This window comes from Labrus mixtus, chromosome 2 (genome assembly GCF_963584025.1).
Source record: "Labrus mixtus chromosome 2, fLabMix1.1, whole genome shotgun sequence".
In the NCBI taxonomy this organism is placed as follows: domain Eukaryota; kingdom Metazoa; phylum Chordata; class Actinopteri; order Labriformes; family Labridae; genus Labrus; species Labrus mixtus.
Genome location: NC_083613.1, coordinates 12,511,408 through 12,536,088, shown reverse-complemented (window position 1 = coordinate 12,536,088; position 24,681 = coordinate 12,511,408). Strand labels below are relative to the sequence as shown.

General features: G+C 43.5%; 2 protein-coding genes across 2 annotated transcripts in view; both read right to left on the bottom strand.

Moving 5' to 3' along the window:
• smc3 (structural maintenance of chromosomes 3) overlaps positions 1-14,925 on the bottom strand; it is a 33,432-nt gene extending 18,507 nt beyond the window's left edge. Inside the window, exons 1-15 of the mRNA XM_061064996.1 lie at positions 14,727-14,925; positions 12,972-13,047; positions 12,068-12,106; positions 11,893-11,960; positions 11,535-11,606; positions 10,065-10,144; positions 9,901-9,979; positions 9,592-9,709; positions 9,288-9,463; positions 7,360-7,440; positions 7,040-7,204; positions 4,608-4,729; positions 3,725-3,938; positions 2,686-2,789; positions 658-757 (exon numbers count right to left, since the gene is read on the bottom strand). Coding sequence (XP_060920979.1) covers positions 658-757; positions 2,686-2,789; positions 3,725-3,938; positions 4,608-4,729; positions 7,040-7,204; positions 7,360-7,440; positions 9,288-9,463; positions 9,592-9,709; positions 9,901-9,979; positions 10,065-10,144; positions 11,535-11,606; positions 11,893-11,960; positions 12,068-12,106; positions 12,972-13,047; positions 14,727-14,741 — 1,509 coding nt within the window. The 5' untranslated portion in view covers positions 14,742-14,925. The remainder of the gene's footprint in view (positions 1-657; positions 758-2,685; positions 2,790-3,724; positions 3,939-4,607; positions 4,730-7,039; positions 7,205-7,359; positions 7,441-9,287; positions 9,464-9,591; positions 9,710-9,900; positions 9,980-10,064; positions 10,145-11,534; positions 11,607-11,892; positions 11,961-12,067; positions 12,107-12,971; positions 13,048-14,726) is intronic.
• A 2,656-nt stretch (positions 14,926-17,581) lies between these two features.
• On the bottom strand, positions 17,582-22,773 carry dusp5 (dual specificity phosphatase 5). The gene is made up of 4 exons (XM_061052566.1): positions 22,274-22,773; positions 21,418-21,557; positions 20,581-20,800; positions 17,582-18,306 (listed from the first exon to the last, which is right to left on the bottom strand). The coding sequence occupies exons 1-4, from the start codon at positions 22,638-22,640 to the stop codon at positions 17,900-17,902; spliced, it is 1,134 nt and encodes a 377-aa protein (XP_060908549.1). The 5' UTR covers positions 22,641-22,773; the 3' UTR covers positions 17,582-17,899.
• Between the last annotated feature and the right edge of the window lie 1,908 nt (positions 22,774-24,681).

The following is a 24,681-nucleotide window of genomic DNA, read 5'->3' as shown; positions in this document are numbered from 1 at the left end:
AATGTGCCGTCTCCTGATTAATCTCACAGTGTGGAGGTTTGGACAAAATCGAAATGTTCCCCGTAATTATTAAAATGTGAGAGAGGACAGGTAGCGTCTGTGAAAGGCTTCGAGACAGGATGAGTCACCAATCAAAGAAAAATAAATGCAGGACATTTGCCCGTGAAGCCTCCTTTCATCTCATTATTCAGAGGAGATATTTGATTGATGTTTCTGCCCAGAAGAAACGACTGGCGGTAGCTGAAGGGGCAGAGAGGGATGAGTCATATGTAAATTTAGCACACGGCGATAAGGTGCCAGTAGCGAGGCAGATGAATGATTCCATTTGATATACCTGTCCTGACAACTGGCTGAGTCACAAAGTGAGTCTTTCGCAGTGCTCAGGTGGGCTCATTTGATTCATCGCCACTCGCCCGTTTTCTCTCTCACAGTTCCGCCTAGAAGTGCATGTGTGAAGGTTTTAATGGATGTGTGGCAGATCTAGCTCTGCGTTCTAAGTATCACCCAGAGAAGAAAAAGAAGAAGTGAAGCGTCTGCGTGTGAATAAGATAATTGGCGTTTTCACATATTTCTGTGGTGTCCAGACAGACACATTATGTTGCCTGTGGTCGTGTTATGCAAGTCAGTAGAGACACAGTCATGTTCAGCGACACAGACCTTGCCGGTGGCCGCTCGGAGCAGCTGCTGTTTCTTCTCCAGATCCTCTCTTTTGGCTGCGAGGGCCTGCTGCTCTGCGTTCTCCTCACGCCACAGGTAGCTGGACGGACACAGAGCGTCACACACGGTTACACTTCGGGTACAGGAAACCAAAACCAAACTGACGCCATTATCTCTCCGAAAAAAAGAGAGACCAGTCAGCGTTTAAAACACACAAACACTGTGACAGTGGACCAAAGATGCTACGTCACAATGCATGTGTTTACGTGGACTTGAGTATTCATGCTAACATTTTTCCTGCCTTTCCCTCTGCAATGACCATTTCAATTTCAAACGGATTCCCACCAGCCCAAGTCTGACCGTCCAAAGCTGTTGTATGGATCAGCAGTGACCTCGGTCGTCCAATCAGGCGTCTCTGCTTGTCAACATAGCAGGAGAGTAATTGTGTGTGTGTGTGTGTGTGTGTGTGTGTGTGTGTGAGCATGTGAAAAGTCCAGTTAGCATCATTAGCACCAGCGCTAGTTTGGTTACGTCTACCATCGCACTAATCTCATGTAAACTAAAGAGACAGTGTTGCATGGTGACGTCACACGGAGGAGAAACTGGTGCACAGTGTGACGTTACAAGAACTAAACTCTGTTTTCACCGTCTACACAGAAACACCTTAAACAGAGCTTCTGAACATCCTCAGCCTGGAAGGAGTTTTACTAAAGGAGAGTTTTCAGTGACCTTAGAAGCACAGAAAAAGCTAAGTGCCCGCCTAAAGTAGGACCACTCTTCTTATCATTTAGATTTTATTGTCCTACATTGACAACATTAACTTTTATCCCCGACTGGCACAGATTATCTTAATTACTAATAATAATCTCATTTGCATAATCAGAACAGTAACAGTGCCAAAGCAGCCTCCCTCCTGTTTCCATAATGATCTCCGTCTTTGTGTGATACATTCATATATTTAGATCTCACAGTCCTGACAGCTTGCACCTGTGTGGTCGGCATGCCATGTTCTTTCTCTCAAAGCCGTCATTATGCTACCTTTTCACCCACTGCACCCGAACAATGGATCCCAGTGGACGGGAGGACGCCGGATGGATTTAATGTCAGACGAACACTGAGACAGCCCGTTACTTTTTAGTTAAAGTTACAAACCTTTAAAAAGAAGGAATATGCGATTTTTCGCACTTACATGTAGCAGAAATCAAGTATATGCTCTGAAAATAACTCTGTGAGTCATGACTGTCTACAATTAGTGTGACACCCAAGTCCCGCTGTCTGTGATGCTTTCCGAGCTGTTTACATGGACGGGACTCATCCCCTTGTGTATAAAAGTTGTTGAATTGGGGGACAAGAGAAAAGAAGAATAACATACTGTACTCACTGCTTATTTGAATGTCACATTAGCGTTTTTAGATCACGCTCATTTCGGGTAAATTTACATGCAGTGTGAAGATACAAGCATAATAAAGAGCGCTAGCATTAGCATGCTAACACAACAATGCAGCGCGAGTTGTTTTGGTTTCATGCTGGTGCTCAAGGGCGACATCTACTGGATCAAAAAATTGCATATAAAGCCTTTAAAGAAGCATGCCATTTGAATAAATATCTGGAGACAATTTGCTGTCTTAACTTATATCTAAATACTCATCAACAACAACATATTCTCCGCCCTGATTGACCTTTTTAAAAGCAGCTGTGTGTCAGTCAGTAGACGCCTGAGGCATCATCCTCTCTGTTATATAAATTAAGCTCATTGTTCAGGTGGACGGAGACGCCCGTCGGACATTCACAGCAAAGCGCACAGTAATCTGGTCTGTGACTAACGGTCGCCAGCCGGAAGCAGCGTATTGGCAGAAAGAAAGGGTCAATAATTCCACTTTCCAGCGACATTCAAGACAAAGCTATAGCTGAAGTGAAGGTTCATAAAAATCGTGTAACGCTTTAGCTTAGGTGCAATAAAGGAATCAATACATTAAATCTGAATCAGGATGTTAAAGAGGTGCCAAGAGGGAAAATTGGGGTTCTTACTTTCTTTCGCTCTGCAGCTCATCCTTCCTGTTCTTCACTTCGTAGTATTTTTTGTCCAGCTCCTCGACGCGGGTCTTCACCTCGTTCAGATCTTGATCAAGTTTCTAAAGAAGAAAAGTTCATCAAGCGTCAGATTTAGACACACCTGTGGAGAGGTCACGTTCACACTGCAGGAGAGCTTTTTATAAAAAGAGTATGTGTGTTCAAGTCAGAGACCACGTGACTTCAGTTCATCTTACAGATTAAAAACCAAAGCCTGATTGAGTCAGGATCATAAAGACCAGGACTGATTTAAGAAGAAGGAACATATGACCATATTACTGATGTTGACCTCTAATGTAGTAATCTTTCCTCCTTGTATATTGCACTGACTCTGGACCTAAATGACTATGCAAAGGTGTTTCTCACAGATAGACAATATTTGGGCGGGCCACCAGGTAGAGGAGAGAGAGAGAGAGAGAGAGAGAGAGAGAGAGAGAGAGGTACGCCCACACCATTAATACACCAATTGAAGTGCGACGTCTCGAGTGAAAACAGAAGCTTCTCAAGCCTTAGTTTTAATATTTTTCTGCAACCGACGTCATTCTGCACTCTTACCCTGCATGTGCGTCTGCGGTTAAATGCACATGAGGCTGGCCGGGACCGTGTAGTCTGTGCATGGAGGGAAAAGTTGGAGGAAAGGGACGTTGCTGACGATATCGTGTTCTGTGCACTGCATCAGTCGCCTGAGCTGATCTGATGTTTCTATTGATTATACTATTAGTTTAGTTATAATCTGAGAATTAAGACAGTAGTCCTTAGTGTTGCCATGTCTGTAGCTTACATCCAACACATCCAGTAGATCCTTACTGCCTCAGATCTCTGGGGAGCCCTCTAGAGGTATTCTCCAGTAACACACGTAATGCATAGGTATGAACGTAGTTTATCTCTTAGACTGTAACTCCTCCTGACACTCATCCTGGAAGTAAGACATTAAACGTAACATCTCCCTCATGGTGATCTGGTGCAGCAGTGGTTTATTATTTTAGATTTTCCTTACACTGTACTGCTCGAGGTTCTTCTCCTTGTTGGTCTCGGTGTCCTCCAGGTCTTTGTGGATGGCTGCGATCTGCCTCTTTTTATCATTGATGGCCTGATCCAGAGACTTCAGCTCCTTCTTGATCCACTTGTCCCTCTCCTCCTTGGAGGTGAACTGGCTGCCTCGACCCTGCTTGGCGTACAGGTCTGTCCTCTCCTGGGTAGCCTGGGCCAGTCTGGGGGGAGGGGGAGTTACAGATTTTCAAACGTTATTAAAAAATTAATGCAGGAAGTCAAGGAGTCAGCTTAAACCTTGTGAAATGTGCAGTAGGGATGTCGCGGTAAAGGACTCTCCACCGCAGTGATCCAGGGGGGCTCAGTAGCGTGGTATGCGGCATTATCACACCACACCTTTTATATTTATTTACCAAAATTGTTTGTGAATCAGGTGTCTACAACTGGACTGTCAGCAATGACATCTGTTGCCTCCCTTCTCTATGGTTGGCTTGTTTACACCGCGGTAAATGGCTTAACACCTTGAAACAGGTATGTGAATGCATATTTCTAATTTCTTGCCCGCGGTGGATGTCGCTTTCGATCTTTTGCAGCCCTGTCAAGCAGAGTCGCCTTAATATAACGTACTTGATGCTTTCTCTGTTTCCTGTTTGGATCCTTCAAAGGAACAACATAGAACTGTTTTTTCAAGGTCACCTTCGTGTTGTTTTGGATTCCAAAGGTGTTCAGCACATCTGTATAAATTCCTCTGTAGGAGAATGCATACATTTCTCATGTGCACCCACCTCTCTATCTCTTTGTATCAAAGTGTATTCAAAATGCGATGACTGACTCATCGAGTTACGCCTGCTGCTCAAGGGACCGAAGCAGAGAATGAGTCATCTCTCTACCTGGATATGCCCCGCTCCTCTTTCTCCTTAACCATGTTGAATTTGGGTTCAGTCTCCTGCAGCTCTTTTTGCTTCTCCTCAATTTTTTCCAGCAGCTTCTGACGCTCTTTCAGCAGGCGTTTCTGGAGGAGTAAGATCAGACAATCTTATTTAGAGATGGAGAAGAAAAGAACAGAAGGGAAACGTGACTGCAGGAAACTGGAGGAGCAGACGTGAGAGACAGATGGAAGAAGGATTATTTTAGTAAGAGCAAATATAAATGTCATATTTTAGACTCTCTGTACAGAACAAGAAATCTCAACAAACTTATTGATTATATTTCAACATATCATATCCTCTGCTGTGCAGATTACAAACTGCAAAAAGGGATTTTAATCTAAATTATTGTTTAAATGAATCAAATAAAAGCTAAATAAGAAATCCAGCAGCCAGTATGTCCTCCTTCTAACTTGAGATTCTGGTCCTGAATGCTCTAGATTTGTTTGGACCAGAGAAGGTAGGCGGTTTTAAGACACCCCCACACGGCCGTTTTGGACACCCCTCGGTTTGCCAGATATGAGAGCAGTTATCAGGTCAAACCAACAGGTGTTGCAGCGATGGAAGCGGGCAAGAGAACTGGTTCAGATAGAAGTGATTGTACCCGACCTAAAAAGCCTCTGCATGTTTCTAATAAGCTCCACGAGCAGAAACGTGCTCAAACTAGGATCAATATTGGAGATGCTTTTGAAAAATGGAGAGAGGTTAGAACACAGAAAGGTTTACAGACCGATGCAGAGCTGGATAAACACTGAAGCTTCAGTGTCCACCACATGGCAACAATGGGGAGGGGGGGCAGCAGTACCCATTTTAAACACTAGGTGTCAGAATTACATACTGCTCCTTTAATCGTTTGTAAATAAATGGTATTTTTTATAAAGAAAAGGCTGAAATGTTTAACACTAAATATCCTCTGTGTAACTATTATATATAATATACTGTTACACTGAGGCTCAAGACAAACAGATGTACGGCCACTACTCCCATGGACATAATGGACCAGGAAATGACGTTACGTTTACAGTAATGAAAGTCTTGCCTGGAGGACGTTTAACACTAACTGCTGACGGGAAATAAAGAGAAATTTGCCTCCGTTCTCAGAGGCACATATCCCCGACGGACAATGATAGACAACGATCATTGGTGGGTTCTGAGAGTGTTAAATCATGGAAGATGCCAGTAATCCTGATGGTAAGTTGGAGTAAATGAACCGGCTGTGAAAATACTTGTGCACTGTTGGACTTTAAGTTCCAGTCTTAAATCTTTCTCCCTCTGGCTCTTTATAAACCAAAGCTTTCATCTTAACCTCCCCAACAGTCACCCAGACTGTGTGTAGGGGTGGTTGGGTGTCATCAGGAATGTATGTAAACTTGTACTTTCCCCCTCCAAACGAGGCCATCTCAAATCAGCAGCTCGTGACGCAGTTCTGCTCCCTTTTGCTTTTTCATTTTGCTCCAACAACTTTTGGCTGATTGTGTGCCAGCAAGAGCCAGGTGGGCTTAATCCAACCAACAGCCAGCACGCTGCCTTGGATCCATCCCCGTTCACATACAGACTGAGCCAATAAAAAGCTGTTATGTATGATTACCGTCATCGCACTCACACGTGCACACAAACACACACTGAACACACAGCCATATGGAGAGCGATCAGTGCCAGATCTGTGCACACAAGCTTGTGCCAGGAATGATGTACAGTCGACGTGATTGCAAACTGTCTGCTACACGCCAGGCTGTTGCTTCCTCCATTGTGGTTCAAGTCATCGCACTATTGGACCAGCAAACGTTTCACTAAAAGGGTCCGCACTCAAACAAGTTCCGTGTTTGAGTGGACATTAGGGGTGCAGAAATGCAAAATTTTCTCTAATCGATTACTATTCCCATTCTTAAAGCGAGTACTCGAGTAATCGTTTTGTAGTTCTTTTTTTCTGTGATTCTTTTCCCCCACGGGAGGCCCCGCCCCCAACTATGACACGATGCCGACTGTATCTATTGATTAATTTGAATCTTAGGGATTTTGATAATTATCAGTAATAGGCCTACTTTGTATTAACGTTCAAATTAGGACATTTCTTACTTCAACAGACAGCAAACCTCAAATAAAAACCGGGTACCCGAGTACTCGTTTGCACCCCTGGTGGACATATTTAATAAGACTGGAATTTGTGCATTGATGGTCCAATTTAAGCTACTGAATAAATGTTTAAAAACACAGATCGTAGGGACCAGGGTGGCAAAAAATAACTTCCATTTGAAAAGAGTGGAGTGGGTGTAAAAGTAAAGGATGAACCTCGGTATCTACACAGACTGATGATGCAGGGTAAAGAAGAGGGGCAGTGTGCTGTTGTCAGTGCAGCATCACGTGTGCAGAGTGACGCAGATGGGAGGCTTCCGTACCCTCTGTTCGCTGTTGCCCGCCAGCTCGTCCTGCAGGTCCTTGGCCTTCAGCTCGAGCTTGGTCCTCTGCTTGATCTGCTCCTGGCGCTCGGCCGAAAGCTGCTCCCTCTCCTCCTTCATGGCAGAGATCTTGGACTTCAGCTCACGAACAACACGCTCCGTCTCCTACGGAAAAGGGAACCAAAACAAAGACACTGGCTGTGAGATTTCATTCAAAGAGAGTTCATACATTGTGTGTATGTATCTATTAATTGTATATTTTGGGGCCTTTTGTCTTATTCAATAATCCTGAAACCTCTAAAAAAAAATATATTCTTTACCTCTACTTTGTCTCTGGCATCTTGCTGAGCGTCACGCAGCTGTCGGGATTTGTCTCCACAGGTTTCTCTCTTGGATGAAAGCTGGAAAAAAAACACACAAAAAATACAAAAGTCTTGTTATTGAAGACGTACACAACTCCGGAAAATCCACCCTTTGGTTAATTCTGGCTTTCACTTCTTTTAGGGTGGTGTCCACAGACAAACGTTTTTTTTTGTTGCATTAGCGGTAGTGCTGGGCGATATAAGCTCGATCGATATTTAATTAATGCTTGACATGGAAAAGGGAACATCGATTTTATTTTTTAAACTACTTCAAAGTTTTCTCGCGATATTTCGTTGCTCCGCAAGATTTCCGCGGCAGCGCTTGTTGTGCGGAGACGAAAGGGCGGAGGAGACTCCACTCCTGCCGCTGAGTAGCCTAGCTCTTGTAAGCGACCAACACGGAGGAGAAAGAGAAAGATGAGAGCAAGGCCAAATTACTTCCAAAAAAAGGCACATAACACAGGGCTCGACATTATAACTGGCCCGGATGAATGATTGACAGAGTCCGGGCCAGCTGATTGCACGTTCAGCTAGCGAGAGCGCGCTCGCTACACTCGAGTTGTACACTCGCACACAGATCTTAGCGCAGGTTTTCTCTACTAAAACACACTTTTGGTAAAACGGTTTTAGAAACCATCAGATCCCGACAAAAGCCGAGCTAAAATCAGCATTCAAAGAAAAAAAAATCACCGGAAAAGTTGAGAGTGACAGCAGGGCGTGACGAAAACAGAAGGGAGAAAAGTTTCAGCCACAGTGACAGACAGCTGGAGGAGCTGGAACACGTTAAAGTTAAAGACTAGATCCTGGTAAAGCTAAAAGTTATTCACAAAGCATCTTAGCCCTTAAGAGAGCTCCTAAAGTAAAGATCTAAGGATGAAGAGTTTCTCACAGAGAAGAAAGAAGGAGAGATTCCAGCTCTATCACAGCCTCATATTAATATCAGATTAAGTAGACTCTTACAGTTACCAGCATGGTGAATAAACAGGAGCACATAAATATAAGAAAAATACACAATATTTTTATAATTAGAGCTAATTTAATTAAATAAAAGTTGTAATTTAATCTTGCATCAGAATGGTTCAAGAGTAAATTGGTGACTGTTATTCTTCAAATCAAAAGTAATGTTCCTGGGCCAGCAGTTACAAAGGTCGGGCCAGTGATTATTATTTTTTTATACAGTGGAGATTCAGTTTTATAGGCTACATTTATAAACTTTAATACGATAAATATCGAGTCATATCGAATATCGACATTAGGCAAAAAAATATGGCGATATCAAATTTAGGTCATATCGCCGAGCACTACTTAGCGGCGCCTGTTTTCAAAGTGAAACCAAAGAAGTCCATTTATGTCCTCTATGTCAGCTGTTCTTTGTTGCTGCACTCACAGCGCTCTCAGATGAAAACAGTTCAACTTTTGGAACAGCGCCATGCTCGTCAATGTCACTTGTCTCTCACAGACTAATCAAAATCAAGAAAGGGTGGGACTTCTGATATCAACTTTATCAACGACAATGGCGGAGGAGATGCTAGTCTGACAAAGTTTCCAGGTGTAGAGATGCTGCGGATGTCAGGACACGACTCCTTTGCATCGTCTACATGTTTTCTTGAATTAAAGCAACAATTAAACACAGGGAGCTTAAACACACCTAACTGACATTACCGAGGGAAGCAGAAGATAACTTTAATAACCTAGCAATAATGAGCGCTCATGAGAAGCTAACCCATACCCTTACTTTGAAAATATTCTGATATCAAGAATGCTAGCCGTTGAAAAAAAAAGAAGGCAAATCTGTTTGAGTAAAACAGATGTTCATCACAATGTGGCTCAGTCTTTTATTCTGTGCAGTTTTTCGTCTTTTACTTTTAATGTCTTGAGCTGGTTACCTCGTCCAGTTTGGCCCGGGTTTCGTTCAGCTCCTGGTTGTAGATGGTGTACTCCAGGGCTCTTCTCATCTTGTCCCACTTCTGGTACTGAGCCAGCTCCTCCTTCTCGTCCTCCAGGGTGTGCAGACGCTCCTCAATGTACTTCAGCAGCTCGTTGATCTTCTCTCGCTTCCCCTCTGAAGGAGAAACACATCGGCCAATTTTATTGTCAACCAAGGCTAGAACTTTTATAATACAAGATTACTTCTGGAATGAAAATAGTACAAATCATGATTCATTTGGTTTCTATGAAAGGGGATGTTACCTGTCTCCTTCATGAGAGAAATACTCTCCTCTTTGCGCTCATCATACACACGTGTGCCTGCCACCTCCCTCAGCAGCTTCAGGCGCTGCGAGTCAGGTGCTGTGGCCATTTGGTTGATCTGCATAACACATTGAAATGTGATGGAATAACCTGCTGTTCAATCGAAGTAACATATGCAATCCATTTCAAATGAACACTAAGCAGATCATTTTGTACAGTGTACATGACAAGCTGAAGATGGCTAAAGCTCAGCCGTGCTAAGAATCAAAGCAAACTGTAGTGCGAGGTTGGCACACACTCCTTTCTCACCTTTCCCTGTTTGACGATGTAGTAGGGGTTACTGCGGGAGAAGCCGGCACTCTCCAGAAGGTTCATGACATCATTCTTACTGCAACAATCACAGAAGGGATCAGACGGGGGTTCACAATGTTGTTATTTCCTGTGATTGCATGGACAGTCACAGCAATACTTACGTCACCATCTTCTTGTCTAAGAAGTACTGGTCCTTCTTTGCGCCGATGACTCGACGAAGGGAGACTTCCTCTTTGTCGATCTGGGGGAAAGAGAGACATTAATCACTGGTCGGGAGGTGAATCGCACACAGCAGCAGAATTGTGTGTCACAGTTTTACCCGGTAGCATGATTGCAGTTTCACGCACGGGTAGAGGCAATCTTTCGATCTCTAAAGTGGTGCAAACATCCGGCGTTCATCATCACAATAATAAGCGCTGTGTGTTCTGTGGTCAGAGGAGTTCTCAGACGTTTAAGGGCGATGTTTAGTTATGAATGGGACAACGTGAAAACCGGATAATGTAAGAGTTTAAATGGAGGCCCAGACTAACAGTTTGAAGAAATGTTAGAAGTGGAGATCACATTTTTCAGATCTTTGCCTGCTGCAGATGTGCTGATTGTGAAAGTCAGGAGCCGATACTGATGTTTAAAATAACAATTTAGCAGATTGCCGGTCCAAGACTACGTTTTTTCATTACTTTATTTTTCATTGTGCCTGTTTTTTTTAAAGTGAGCTGTAAGATTTGAAGCTTCGATCTCAAAGACGGGACATGTTGGTGTTCTGCAGAACATGAAGAACAGCAGATAGAGATAGAAACTGTGAGTTATAGATTAAATGAATCCTTCAAGTTCACTTTATTGAATGTTATTGCATATTTTATTATATCTTGCAGGCCTACAAGAGAGTATTTATCATGAACACATAGTAGGATGATGTTTAATTTAAGCCCGGCTCAGACTGAACAAGTTTTTTTAAAATAGGTTTTTAATCCGGGTAGCATCACACACTTAAGGGAAACTTAACAGGTCTTCTTCTTCATAATCACTAACATGTTCACACTACAAGATATGTAAATCTTGGCACATCACAGACTACAGGATTTCCCTGAGAATATCGTGCCTGGCGGAGGAACGCAACACCTCATGCGACCTCACGTAAACAATAAAGTCGGAGGTTAAATCTGCGATTATAATGTTTTGTGCAGAGAGGACAAAATAAACAAACAATTTTTGGTTGAAGAAATGTCTGGAGAGACGCGGACAACATGGGTTATATGATCTTCAGTGAGAGCTGGAGGTCAGATTGTAACTGTCATATGCATTACAGTAGCGATTGCATCCTGCCGCCGGTTGCCGTGACTACTGTCCACTTCTGACTCTCCTCCCTGGTCTCTCGCTTGTAGTCACACACAACTTCAAGATTTTAAATTCTAAATGTCAAACATGTTTGAAATAAATCAAGACATTCACGGCGATCCCTGAGCAGATCATCGGTACTGAGCAGCCTCGAGACGGGAGCGACCCTGCGATTGTCAAGAAGGAAGAATTTCCTGCAGTCTGAGCCAGGCTACTTTACTGAAAGGTGTAAATTACCCATTCAGTGTGTTTCCATGACAACAATAGGATCAATATGATGTGTTAGCCATTCTTACCGGCAGCCGGTTGTCAGAGTTGTCAAATATAATCTCCACAAAAGCTGAAATGACACGAGGACCAGTTCCCTCCTACAGTCACAAGACAGGAAGAACAGATTTAAATCAACAGTGAAGTGCATGAATTCATGAAGAGCCCTGCATATTGAAATGTTGTGTTTCTATAACCCTGTGACGAAAAAGTCGTATTGAAACAAAAAAAGAACTAAACACTTTTGTAACATGTCAGTCATCATGAGTTATACAAGCTCTGACACTGTAAGCATGTTTAATAAGATTTCATTTTTGCACAACCACTGAGTCACTTTCAGAGCAGCCGCATGGATCTGTATTATGTCCGACATGTGCCGGTGCTTACATGGAGCAGGGCCAGACGCTGTTCAGGTCGCAGGTGACTGAACTCATCGCTGAGCACAAACTGGATGGCTAAGAAAGCAGAAAGAAAGCAGAGTGTTAAGTTAACACAACGAAATGACAGCAGGGGGGAAAAAAGCTTAAACAATATCCGGTGAAATTCATTGTGGATTACTTACCGTAGAAAAAGTTACTTTTTCCAGATCCATTTCGTCCGACTGTAAAGAAACACAAAAAGGTCAGCAACACAATTTCATATCAACTAGGGCTGTCACTTTTTATTCTAAATTAGATTATTCATTCAAACCTGGTGGAGAAAGTGAACATTCAAACTGTACTGAGCCGGTAGAATTCTAAATATTCAGTCTATCAGCGCATCATGCCGTCTGAAGGTAGTTTGCCGTCGGCCTTCGTCGCCACTAGTTCTTTGCCGTCTGCTTGGCGTGTCAGGGCCTTAACTTGACCATTTTATGCACTCTTAACCTCAGCTGATTAAGACGGTAATGTTGTGGCAAAAGCTACAGGGGCGTGATTCAGGACATGCAGACTTACATGAGGGAGACTAATCTCTCTGCAGACAGCAGCACACTGATTGGTGGACAAACCTGCAACTCTCCAAGCTGGCACGCAAATATTTTGTGTACCAGGAACGTACGAGAATTCTGAATGGGTGTTCTCATCAGCAGGTTATATTGTAAATATAGAGAGCTGCACTTGATACCGATCAGGGTGATAAACTTGTGTTTCTGACGAATAATTTAAAAATTAAATTGGTCCATTCAGATTGTCAACAGGCTGTTTTTAGGCTCAATATCGATACAGTAAAATGAAGAAATTAAAATGTTTTGTGTCTAAGCGGCAGCTGCATGGCACTGGGTTTGAATGTGTTCGAAAATGACTGTGTCATCTAAATTCATCTGAGGTTGTTTAATTGAAAGAATGAGGAATCACATTTGGTATTTTGTAAATTAAGCAGGTGCCGTCTTTTTAAATGAATTCTCTTACACTCATACTGACATGTTAATGAAACGCACAGTACAGTATAATAAAAGCATACGGGACAAAAGGGGATAAGATACTCACCAATGACATTGTGCTTTGGACTGAACGGGTCCACCACAGTTTGGTCCCGGTAACTTCGGAACCCCTGGATGATGACCTGCACAAAAAACCAAAGACCACCATAAGAACAGAGTCCACAGCATCCTTGCCTTTTTAATTTGAGCTTGTGATGCTTAAAACCCGCCTCAGCTCCAGCCCTCAGCCTGTCATTGGGTTGACTGAAAGTTGGGGTGAGGCAGCATTTCCAGCATGGAGACCGCCATCAATGGGACTCCAAAGCCCCCCCGCTAACAAATGGGTGACATCACTCAGACTTCATCCATTATTATTTACAGTCTATACAGTCTACATTTTATGCCTTAACAGCCTCCAGGGACAGTAGGGGTCCCCAGTCTCTGGCACCCTTATTTTGGTAATTGGGAGCTGAAAAGTTTGGGAACTCCTTGGTGATTGGTGATGAAACAAGGAGATGCATGATACACTGGATCGAGAGTCTGTAAAGTGGTGAAGGATGCAGATACAACATGACACCAAAACACGGGGCAGCAGTAGCTTAATCTGTAGGGACTTGGGTTGGGAACTGATGGGTAGCTGGTTCAAGTTGAGGTGCGGATCAGGCCGGGAAATCGGTCTGGTTGCCGGAGAGGTGCCAGCTAACTTCCTGAGCCCTGCCGATAGGCCCTTGAGCAAGGCAATGAACTACTGCTCAGGCACTCTTTCATGTGCAACCCCCCTCTCACTCTGACATCACTGCATTAGTCCAGAGGATCCTGTTTGTAGCATGTCTCAACAACAGACTTTAATAAAAATATATTTTTCTTCTTTCATCTTCTTCTAATCAATCAAACTGAAATGTGTCATTACTAAAAATAGAAACAACGTAGCTTAAGGGCATGGAAATTAATCAAGTTCCGCAATCATGAAAACAAGATCCTCGAGATGAAAAGATGACTGAACCCATTTTGATCAGAGGTTTTGTGATGTGCGGTTAATGTTTTAACGTGTTTGGGCAGCTGTGGCTCAGTTGGTAGAGTCGTTGTCTCTCAACTGGAAGGTCGAGGGTTCGATCCCTAGCTGAGCAACATGTCTGATGTACGGCCTTGGGCAAGACACTTAACCCTGCATTGCTCCCGCTGCTTCAGTGGCGGTGTATGAATGGTGAATTGTAACATTGTAGTTATATTTCATCACAGATCTCTGTCCCACATCTACACACACATGTTGGTCACTGTTTCATTAAAAAGAAAAACATGACTGAATCTAGGAGCCATACAGGACTAGTGTTGGTACTTCAGTAGGAAGACAAGAACTGTTCCTGAACGCAGCAGTAAGACTTCCTCGACATGTTTGCTCAGTTTGCATCGTAAACGAGTTCAGATCTCGACGAGGCCTCGGACAGAGTCCACCACAGTACAGCACGGCTTCATTAGCGGCTTCGCGTGGATGCACAGTTAAGAAAAGCACACATTACTAAACCTTCTACTTAATGTAACGACGCTGCTGTGCAACACAATAAAAACTCTACAAACAGCAACGCTTGCGTTAGCTTTAGCAGCATTAGCTCAACATGCCGAGAAGGAGGATGGGTTACTCATTATTAATCCATGTAGCATTAGCCACGATTCACAGTAAAGCTGCTTCATTTATAACAGTCTCTGACGTGAATTAGTCGGCTTTGCAGTCATACTCGACTAAGAATAAATGTGTAAATATCGGCTTCATTCATTAAGCTAGCTGTGTGGACGTTTGGCTAACATGTACCAGCCGTTAGCTTACCTGTTTGATGTACATGGCGGTCTGAGCAGGTCGTCTGCTCGGCTGATTTTGTGGATAAGTTCCCTCCCTCCACTAAACCGGAGAAGCCGGGAATTTAATAACCCAAACTTGACAAAAATAATAGAAAACGATGCATTAAAATTAGATGAAACACTGTGTGGTTAAAGAGAATAACATGGAAAATGGCGGCGGGGGGCGGGATAGAGTGGATAATACCATTAAGAGAAAACAGGGTTTTAAAATGTATTAAAACATTATCGAAATTATGTGTAATAAGGAATTTAAGAATATTATGAAACGATGAAATAATGATAAGTGATATACAGGAGAGTTAAGTATTGATCACATGTTTATGTGCGAAAAGAACCTTAGTGGTCCGATTTCTTTTAATGGGTCTCCCTATCTTACGGAGTTGGTACAGTCCGAATGCCTCTGTTCTAGGCGCCAAAGACAGAAGAGTCGGCGATGAAAGCGCAAACCACCGAAGAAGAAAAGGATAGCCATAGCGTTAAATGGAGTAGACTCCTGTTTTTCCCCTTGATATATTTTTTCAGCTGTGTACATTCATTCTTGTAAAACATTTTCTATGACATTGTGTTTTTGAATACGGATAAATTATAAATCAATGTATTATCGCTGTATTCTACGGAGGCCCTGAAGTACCAAGCAGTCCAAAAAATAAATAAGCATATCTTGTGCAAGTGTGCGCACAATATAATTTCCTTTTGCACACAACATATTAACCTATTGGGGCTGGTCAATTATATCGTTATCGCAATGCAATAAACACATCATGCAAGTCTGATTTTATCAGGGGTGGGATGCGGGATACATTATACCTGTTGGATGGACACCTGAGTGAAAAGTTGATGCCCCCAAACCACTATGATGCAGTCAGATGAAGCGAAGCGAACTATAATCTACCCTCAGATTGATTAATTGGTGCCAATTTAGTTGACAAAACAAATCTCTTTTTGGATTTTTTTCTGTATTCAGGAGGAACATGATACACTCATTGTGTAAAACATGAAGACCAGCAGACAGACTGGGAGTTAAAGCTGATATGCAGCATTCTTTATTGTTCATTTATCACAATTCATGTCGTCATCTCTTAATATTAAGATAAGATCTTACTTTATTGATGCCCACAGGGGAAATTCAGACAATGCAGCAGCACAAAGACAGAAGTAGGTAATACCTTACAAAAGAAAAATCAAAACAGAATAGATAAATTCAAATAAGAGGTGAACAATACAGGACCATTAAGACTTAGAATTAATTGAACACTGTTGTGCACATTGCATATTATAACGTTCAGGCCTTCTGGGTGTACGGAATGATGGGTTTCTGGGACAGTGGTTCCCAAATTGGGGGTCATGGAAACTGAGAGGGAAGAGGGGGGGAAACGGGATCAAAAATTAACTTGAACTAATATTATTATACCTTAAAACTTCAAATAGAAGCTCATCCCAATTTAAGGCCCGGCTCCCATGTCGTTGCCAGATGTTTGGACAAATAAAGGCAGGTCTCAATCAGAGGCCTCTATGCTCTCAGTGATGAGTCGTTAGGGGATCAAACATAAGAAATTAAATGTTGAATGTGTCTTAATCTTTATTTTAAGTTTAGACGCTTTATAAAACGAACAGGTCAGAGACGTCTTACTAAGAACAAGTGAGTGATTTGTAATTTAAATCGTTTATCAATAACCATATTTCATACTTTATGGTGTCAATTTAAGATTTCATAGTCTTTCCCATGCATCGTTGCTGTACTCACAAATAACTTTTTTAATAATGAAAGGCTCGTCTCGTGCTGAAGCCTGTCCCAAATAAAGGCCGGGTCATTTTAACGACTGATGTAAATAAAAGCCTGGGTTATTTTACGGTACATAACATTTTGATGTATGTCTTTTTAGATGTTATTGATCGATGCATATCCAAAGTTTTGTTCCTTTTCTTTGACAGTCTTTCAATAATGTAAAATAAAACACAAGACGACATATTGAATGTAATTAACGAGGGAGAGGAATATGTTTACTGTTACGATGACTGCTGATTGTTGTTGAGACAGAACTTATAAAAGTCTGACACATTTTAATTGTTAATAAAATATAGAAGCATTTTAAGAAGCTGTTTGTGTCATTTTTGATATATGCAATCGTGGCGTAAAAGGAATTTATTAATCTTTCTTCGAGCGGGGGTCTCCACCTGAGGTTGACACTATATGGGGGTCGTTGTCATGGCAACGTTTGAGAACCCCTTATCTAGGAAGTCTGTTTATGAAGTCCAAGTCGGTCACTGCAGGTGTCACTGTTGTCTCTCCTGGTTTGGTCTATAGACTCAACGTAGTGGCCAGTGATGGAGTCCTCCATCTTGCTGACTGGTAGGCAGTATAAACCATGATTGGTTGTCGGGAGGCTGCATAAGGCTGAGTCGGTCGTCTCTCAACCAGAAGGTCGAGGGTTCGATCCCCAGCTCCTGCAGCCACATGTCCGATATGTCCTTGCGCAAGACACTTAACCCCAAGTTGCTCCCGCTGCTTCGTCTTTGGTGTGTGAATGTTTATGAATGGATCAGTTAATACTGATGGACTCTTTACTCAGCAGCCTCTACCATCAGTGTGTGAATTGATGAGTTAATACTGATGGACTCTTTACGCAGCAGCCTCTACCATCAGTGTGTGAATGTGTATGAATGGATGAGTTAATACTGATGGACTCTTTACTCAGCAGCCTCTACCATCAGTGTGAATGTGTAGGTGTGACCTGCAGTGTGAAAGCGCTTTGAGTCGTCAGAAAACTAGAAAATCGCTTTTTTTTCTACAAACAATCCAACAATGACCACATGGCAACAAGCTTTAATTTTTGTGACGAAAACATTTATTAAACACGTTAACATCCACATTATTGAAAAAATCAGACAGACTGTCATTTTAAATAAATTAGGTTTTCAATGCCTGACTGTATTTGTGAATAGGCAAAAAATCACAATATCAACCTAAGGCATGTATATTGCAGTTAATCACTGTGCTGTGTTGTTCCTCAGCAGCAGTTTAGAAGACGGGGAAACAGCACGTCTGATCGCAGGTCTTTCTACTGTGCTGGTTTCAACAACAGGCAAACAGAGCTTTTATTTTTAATATTTCAAGTAAGACTACAAGCAGTCACAGTTCCTTTAAGGCAGTGCAGTTATTGGGCTCAGTTTGAACTGGTGGTGGACCGGGGACTGCAGGCAAGAGGTAGGGAGGGTGAACACAGACGGCTCAAAGTTTTTGGTGTTGAAGGTGGTGGCGAAGTCGTTGGCAAAGAAGGAGGCGGACTCAGGTGCGCAGGGTGTGGCCGGTTCAGGTGTTGCAGCGTGAGCTGGGGCCGTGGAGAGGACCTCTGACTCAAACTGCAGCAGCTGACCCATGAAGCTGAAGTTAGGAGAGACGACTGCTCGACGCTGCTTGATGATGTCGAAGGCCGCATCCAGCCGTAGCTGCTGCGTCCTCATGATGTAAGCCATGCAGATGGTGGGAGAGCGTGAGATCCCCGCCTCGCAGTGGACCAGGACCTTACCCCCTGATTGCTTCACGTGATCTGGAAGGAATAGAAAGGGACGAGCAAAGGTCAAACATGTGCTGTGACTACTTTTTTTTTCAGTGAAAATGTGGTTATAGAATAACAAAAGAAACAATTTATCCAACTTAAACCTTATTTTTAACGCCCTCCTTTTGTTGGGAGTCGATTATTTATAATTAAAAAGTCAAGTTATTTGATGGCGAGGTTACAGCGAGCACACAGGGAATTAAAAACACTGAATAATAAATGTAAAATCACATTTTAACTGTGTAATCATTTCCCACGCCTCACTTAACTATGCAAAAACACTTTCTGCTCATGCAATCAGTCTCTCTCACACACACACACACATACACACACACACACACAGCAGCAGGAGGATATTGTGGACAAACAGGAACATCAGCCTTGTCGGCACTTTTTATTTGCAGGGACGCAGAAGTGTACACACATTCTGTACCAGTTTCAGTCGAGCACACACTGCAGACACTTGTGAAGATTATCTGAGTCACAGAGCGCAGATGTACCCAAGACTTTGTCTCTCCTACACTGCTGTGGGGGCGCCGGGCGCTGCTGCAGTTCTCTGTGGCACCGTGTTCTAATTTAGAGGCTGCAGCACTCCTACACACGGATCTGTTCATGATCTCATGCCTACATTACAGCTACTTTCTGTTATCTGCAAGTTCATTCTTAAAATGTGAAGAAACACCTTCATGTCGCCTTCCCTGTTTAATCTGCCTGACACTTAGTCCCTCCTTCACATTTTGTCCCTCTGCTCTTTAATAGAAAACGGATTGACAGCCACTTGTGCGCGGTCCTGACTGTCTCTGCAGTAGGTTGATTTGATTTCTGACAGCTCTGATCTTTGATAGAGAGCGCATGAATGAATCATGAACTTCCCATCTGGAGTGGAGGATGCATAAGAGAGGGGAGAGGGAGGGGGAAAAGGAGTGACAGCAGCAGTGGGTGTTTTAATGATCATCCTCGGGTGATGGGCGCTCATTGGCTGGAGATGCCATGACACGTTTCGGCAGCTGTTTTCATCCGGAGGGGGTCAATAATATTTATCATCTCCTCCCCTGAGTTACATCAGTCACCGGGGTCAGCAGGCTATCTGATTGCTGATCGATTTCCATTGGGGGACCAGCTGCAGCTCGGTGAGGATTTATGTGCCCCATATTTCTAATCACTTGGGCATTGTCGAGGACATTTTTTAGGCCGTCATTGGATGCAGGCTAAGCCGGACGCCAGAAACAATTTCTGGCCTTACGTAATACAAACAGGCTTGCACAAAGATCCCCTAAAAGTAGGACTGCATCCCCAAATGATGCACAATACCAACAAAAGCAGCCATCAAACACTGGTCAGGCAGGCTGCTGGTGGGTGAGCTTTGTCCTTGGCTAAAAATAGCCACCAGCACATTGTGTACATCTTTTTGCTGCTTCTATTATCCTGCACCTCTCTCCTCTCCCACACACTCTCTGCTCCTCTGTGTTACATTCACGTACCTGCTGCCCTCTATGATTCTACCTGCCACTGCGCTTTCTCACCGTGAGTCAGTTAATCTACCTTTTTATCATCCACCTAACCATCTTAAACAACCACGACTGATTGTGTGTCAGTCAACCCCCCATCCTCCTCCTCCTCCTCCTCCTCCTCCCCCCTGGTGATTACTAAACAGGGACAGCTCACCCAGTTGTCACACTGACTGGCCACACCCGGCACAGTAAGCCACAGAGATTAGGCCTGGGAGGCAATGACGGCATGGGAGCGTCTTTTCCCAGTTAAGACGCTGTGGGGGGGAGGAGGGATGGATGGAGCGAGGTCGGAAGGGAATGGGGGAAGTGAGCAAATCCTGAATGAAAGCAGACTAGCTGGATATGTTTGTAGGGGATTTGAAGCAGGCGATCAAGTTAAACTGATTACAGCGAGGTCACTTATAGCCCTCTATTTGTGAATGGCAGCCGGTGAGAAGCAGCAGAAAAGAGGGGCTTATAGAAAGGCGCAAAAAATACTCAGATCTATGTTTAGTCGTCTCACTTACTCAGCTTGTTGGTCATTTTTAGAAACTAAGGGTAATGTTGCACCAGAAATATCAAGACGCCAGGAAAAGACTCTAAAGCTTGGTGGTGGCATGTTTAATTCCCTTCCTGTGAGTTACTTCAAGTGTTGAGCATCTCCTTAGAATAACGCATCAGAAACTCTAAAATCCTGCTGTGACATTTTTTAAAATTCAGACTCACACATAAAACTCTGTCCTAGAAAAAGTAAAGGTTCCCCCCTTAGACTCACCGATAAACTCTATCGCCTCCTGGAAGTGGGAGCTGATGTCAGCCATGTTGTTGTCCTCCACTGGGATCCACTTGTAGTCGAAGTGGCCCTTGGCCGGCTGCATGTCTCTGCGGGACACGTTGAGCAAGGCCGTGATGTGAAGGTCGCTGAGATAGTCCTGTCTGGAGGCGTGGTAGGCACTACCGAGGTAGAGGAAAGGCAGGATCTCCACGGGTTTACCCTGAGGGGGAGAGAAAAGAGAAAAAGGGACATGAGTTCATTCAGAGAAAAGACTCAAGTATAGAACACAGTGTGAATAAAAACATGGACGATATGTCTCCCTGAGGAGAGACGCACAAACACCTGTCATCCCCAAAGAGCTCCAGGCAGAACATCATGTTCAGGCACAGACTAAACGTACGCAGACGCATCAGCTGAGGGATTAGATTCCCCCCTACTTTATAAGGCTCTGTGTAAAAGTAGCCACAATATTCCAACACAGACACAATCAAGTGTTGAAGCAGCCTCGTGTTTGTGTTGGAGGACACGGAAAGGTCAGGGATGAAAGAGCGTTTCTCTCTCGGAGGGGTCGTCGTGTCACCTGGGCATCACCGAGTGCTCGCTGCCTTTTCTTAGCCACACATGAGATGACTGAAGGTCAGAGAATGTCAAATGAATGCTGAGAAAATGTTTTGATGCCAGATATAAATCTCATGGCGCCAAGCGTCTAGTTTTTTCTTCTTCTTCTTCTTCTTTTTATAATAAGGTTAAAAATAAAATAAAAAAAACCCGTGTGGCCTGTGTGTGTGTGTGAGAGAGAGAGAAGGAAGTGGCGCTGTGAACGGGGTGTTTCCATACCTGATCATAATCTGGTTTGTGGTGACAAAGCTTCTCGCTGTGACTGCTGACTCTTTTCTCAGTTTCAGTTCCGCCCTGGTCGATGGTTTTCACCTCAGTGCAAAGTTCAGGGTACTGAGAGTGGAAGTTCTCGTATCCTCCTGAGAGAGAGAAAGAGAGAGAACAATAAACACACATGAATAAGATTAGAAACATTTCCACCTCTCCCCTCCTGACACGCGCGTAAGTATCTTGTGAAATGGCACCGTGTATGAAACAGTCTTAGCACCGGGATTATAACCTTTATAACCTGATTATGAGCGCGTAATTAATTACAGGAGCTCGCGCTGGAAGGACCGGTAATCCTTTGAGAGAGACATCCGGAGGACGCAGAGGTGACAGACGCAAATGGATGCGTTTTAACACATCACAGCCCAGATGGATTAAATCAGCTAAAAGAAGAGTCTGAGTAGGGGGGGGGGGTTGAGTTTTCTGTTTCTTATTTTTATCAATGAAACTCATCACACCGCCAAATTGGGTGCGTTTTTCCCTCCCGCACTGACTCATTCGCTCCGTTGACGCACACATGGACATTTATCGCTCCAAGAAATGTGAGGAGAAAAAAAAAAGACATGTAGGCTGCTCTCAAGATGACCTGGCCTTAACGAGATCGGGATTTTATTGAAAAGAAAAAGTTATAAAGAGGTTAGAGTCATTAAAAATAAGGAAGCCGAGGAGGAGAATAGTTCATGTTTGAAGAATGTTTCATGACACACATCAGCTGAAGCCTGTTTTAAAGCCTTTTTCTTTTCTATAGCCTAACTGAGAGTTCCTCATTTCGAGGGTTAAAACAGTTTAACATCCCAAAAGCGCTCACCTTTCAGGAAACAGATGCTCGCCCCGCTGGCTAGATGTGAGAGGGTGTTTATTACTATTTGTGCTACACTGTCCTTTTTCAGCTTCTGCCAGTGGGACGTCCGGTCATCCAGAACTACGATGGCCGATATGTTCCCTTCCCGAAGCCGAATCAGGGCTCTCTCATCCGGGATGACGAACTGCAGAGGCACCGGCCCTCCTCGGGATCTCCGGACCACCACGGAGTTTAGATTGACATTGACAGAGCCTGTGATGTTGGAGTTTGTGAATGACAAGTAAGGTCGACAATCCACAATAAGGCAGCTCCCTGCACAATCCTTCCTGATGAGTTTCCTCATGCGCCGGCAGTCGATGCTGGAGACTTTCATGGTGATGGCGGTCCCGGAGGTGTTATTATTGCCTGAAGAATGGGAACGGATAAATCCTTAACGGCGGAAACGGGCGAGCGAGGAGTCCCGTGCGCGTCCGTGCCTACATGTCCTCCAAGGGGATTCCGGTCGAGCAGTTTTATCTGAATGGAACCTCCGGCGCGTGATGTCACGAACCATATTTGGACACCGGCGAGGTGTAAGCGTAGCAAAAAGACCTCCCCTATCTGTGACGAAACTGTGGCTCCGCCCCCGGCGCTGGTAAACAAGAAGCTCCGATACTGCAGTGAGTTTGAGTCAAGCATTACTCACCTCTGTGTTCTTCCAACACAAAACACCTCTCTATTAAAAAACACAACAACACATTTCTATCCGCTATCATCACATACAACCTATCCTCTCTTCTAAAAAAAAATACATCTGTCCTCTACCAGAACATATCTATCATCTACCAGCACACACACCTGTCATCTACCAGCACACACACCTGTCCTATTTCCTAAAAAAAATGTGATGTTATGTAAACGGAAAATAAAAAAAAAACAGAGTGTGATGAACTGTGTGGTTCCAGACACTGAAACCACAGTTAATCGGAAATAGCGCAAAGACAACATTTCACTTGTTGAAACTGAGAAATTTCACTGTTAGAAAATCTTGCTATGCAGCAACACCTTTCAGATAAATTGGGACATGGTCTTGTTTACCCCATTCTTGCATCACCTCTTCTTTTAACAACATTTTATACGAGTTTGGGAACTAAGGAGGATTTCAACAGTTCAGGGTCTCTCTCTCTCTCTCTCTCTCTCTCTCTCTCTCTCTCTCTGACTATGGAGCTGTGACTCATTTCACAGACTGCCAGCAAGAATATATGAGAAACTCAGAAAGTGCTAAAATGCTAAGTATGGTGAGAATTGGCTCCACTTCCTTCTTGTTTGGGCTCAAATCCTGATGCTCTCATCGGGTCGCCACAACAGCTGGAGCCAAGACTTCTTGGAGAGTCTACACCAGTGGTTCCCGACTTGTGAACCACGGCTCGTGACCCTCTTTGACTTCACAAAACACAAACAGCTTTCTGCTCACATTTATTTGTTTTCAACCATGTCATAGTTTCTCTACTGCGAACCAGTAAATATTCACCTCAGAGCACATTTAGGTTTTTTCATGTTATTGTGGACAGAGGAAGAAAGGCTGGGAGGTCATTTCTGCACGATGGACGGCAGACAGACAGAGACTCTGAAGGTTCATGTTCAACAGTAACCTGCTGTGTTCAATATCTTTTTTATTCATCAATGAATACACATTTCAGGCGACCCCATTCCAATTCCATGCGACCCCACATTGGGTCGGGACCCCAAGGTTGGGAAAGCCTGGTCCACTCAGTTTTCAAAACATGCCGACATGCGCCTCAAACACGGCTCAGGTGAAGTCAGGTGAGTGAACCAGCTGAGGTGACACCTCTACTAGGACAGCCAGCTGCACTCACCTGTCCCTCCACCTGGCAGTGCCCTTAATGATGCATCAACTTAAGCCTTGATGTGATTTAAATGGGATTGTTTTATTAAAAAGAATCCCCTCAGGTGTCATGAATAGAGGAATTAGCTACAAAGCTCAAATTCCTTTGACCCGTGTGAATGTGATACAAAGATCGCTTCACTTCGGGTGCCAGCTTTGTTTCACAGATTGAATATTTAAAGCTCCCGTGAGGAGTTTTTAGCAGGAGATGAGTCAGACTGATATTAACATTGAAGCCTCTTAATGACCTTCAAAAGCAAACAAAACCATCAACACAAACATCAACATTTTCTATATTGTAATTTTTAATGATTGGGGGAAAGACGTCAGACGTAACTTCAAGCTTCAAAGATTCTTGATGAGTGATGTATTTGAATGTTACGGGACAAAATCAGCAATCAGACAAGAGGTACTGCTTTGTCCACAGGGGGTGACAAAAGCCCCGTTTACATTAAACGGCCCGTTTTTTTTTTTTCCTTTGGGTTCAGTACGCATTTATTGGCTTCAAAAATTGGGAATTGTACATAAA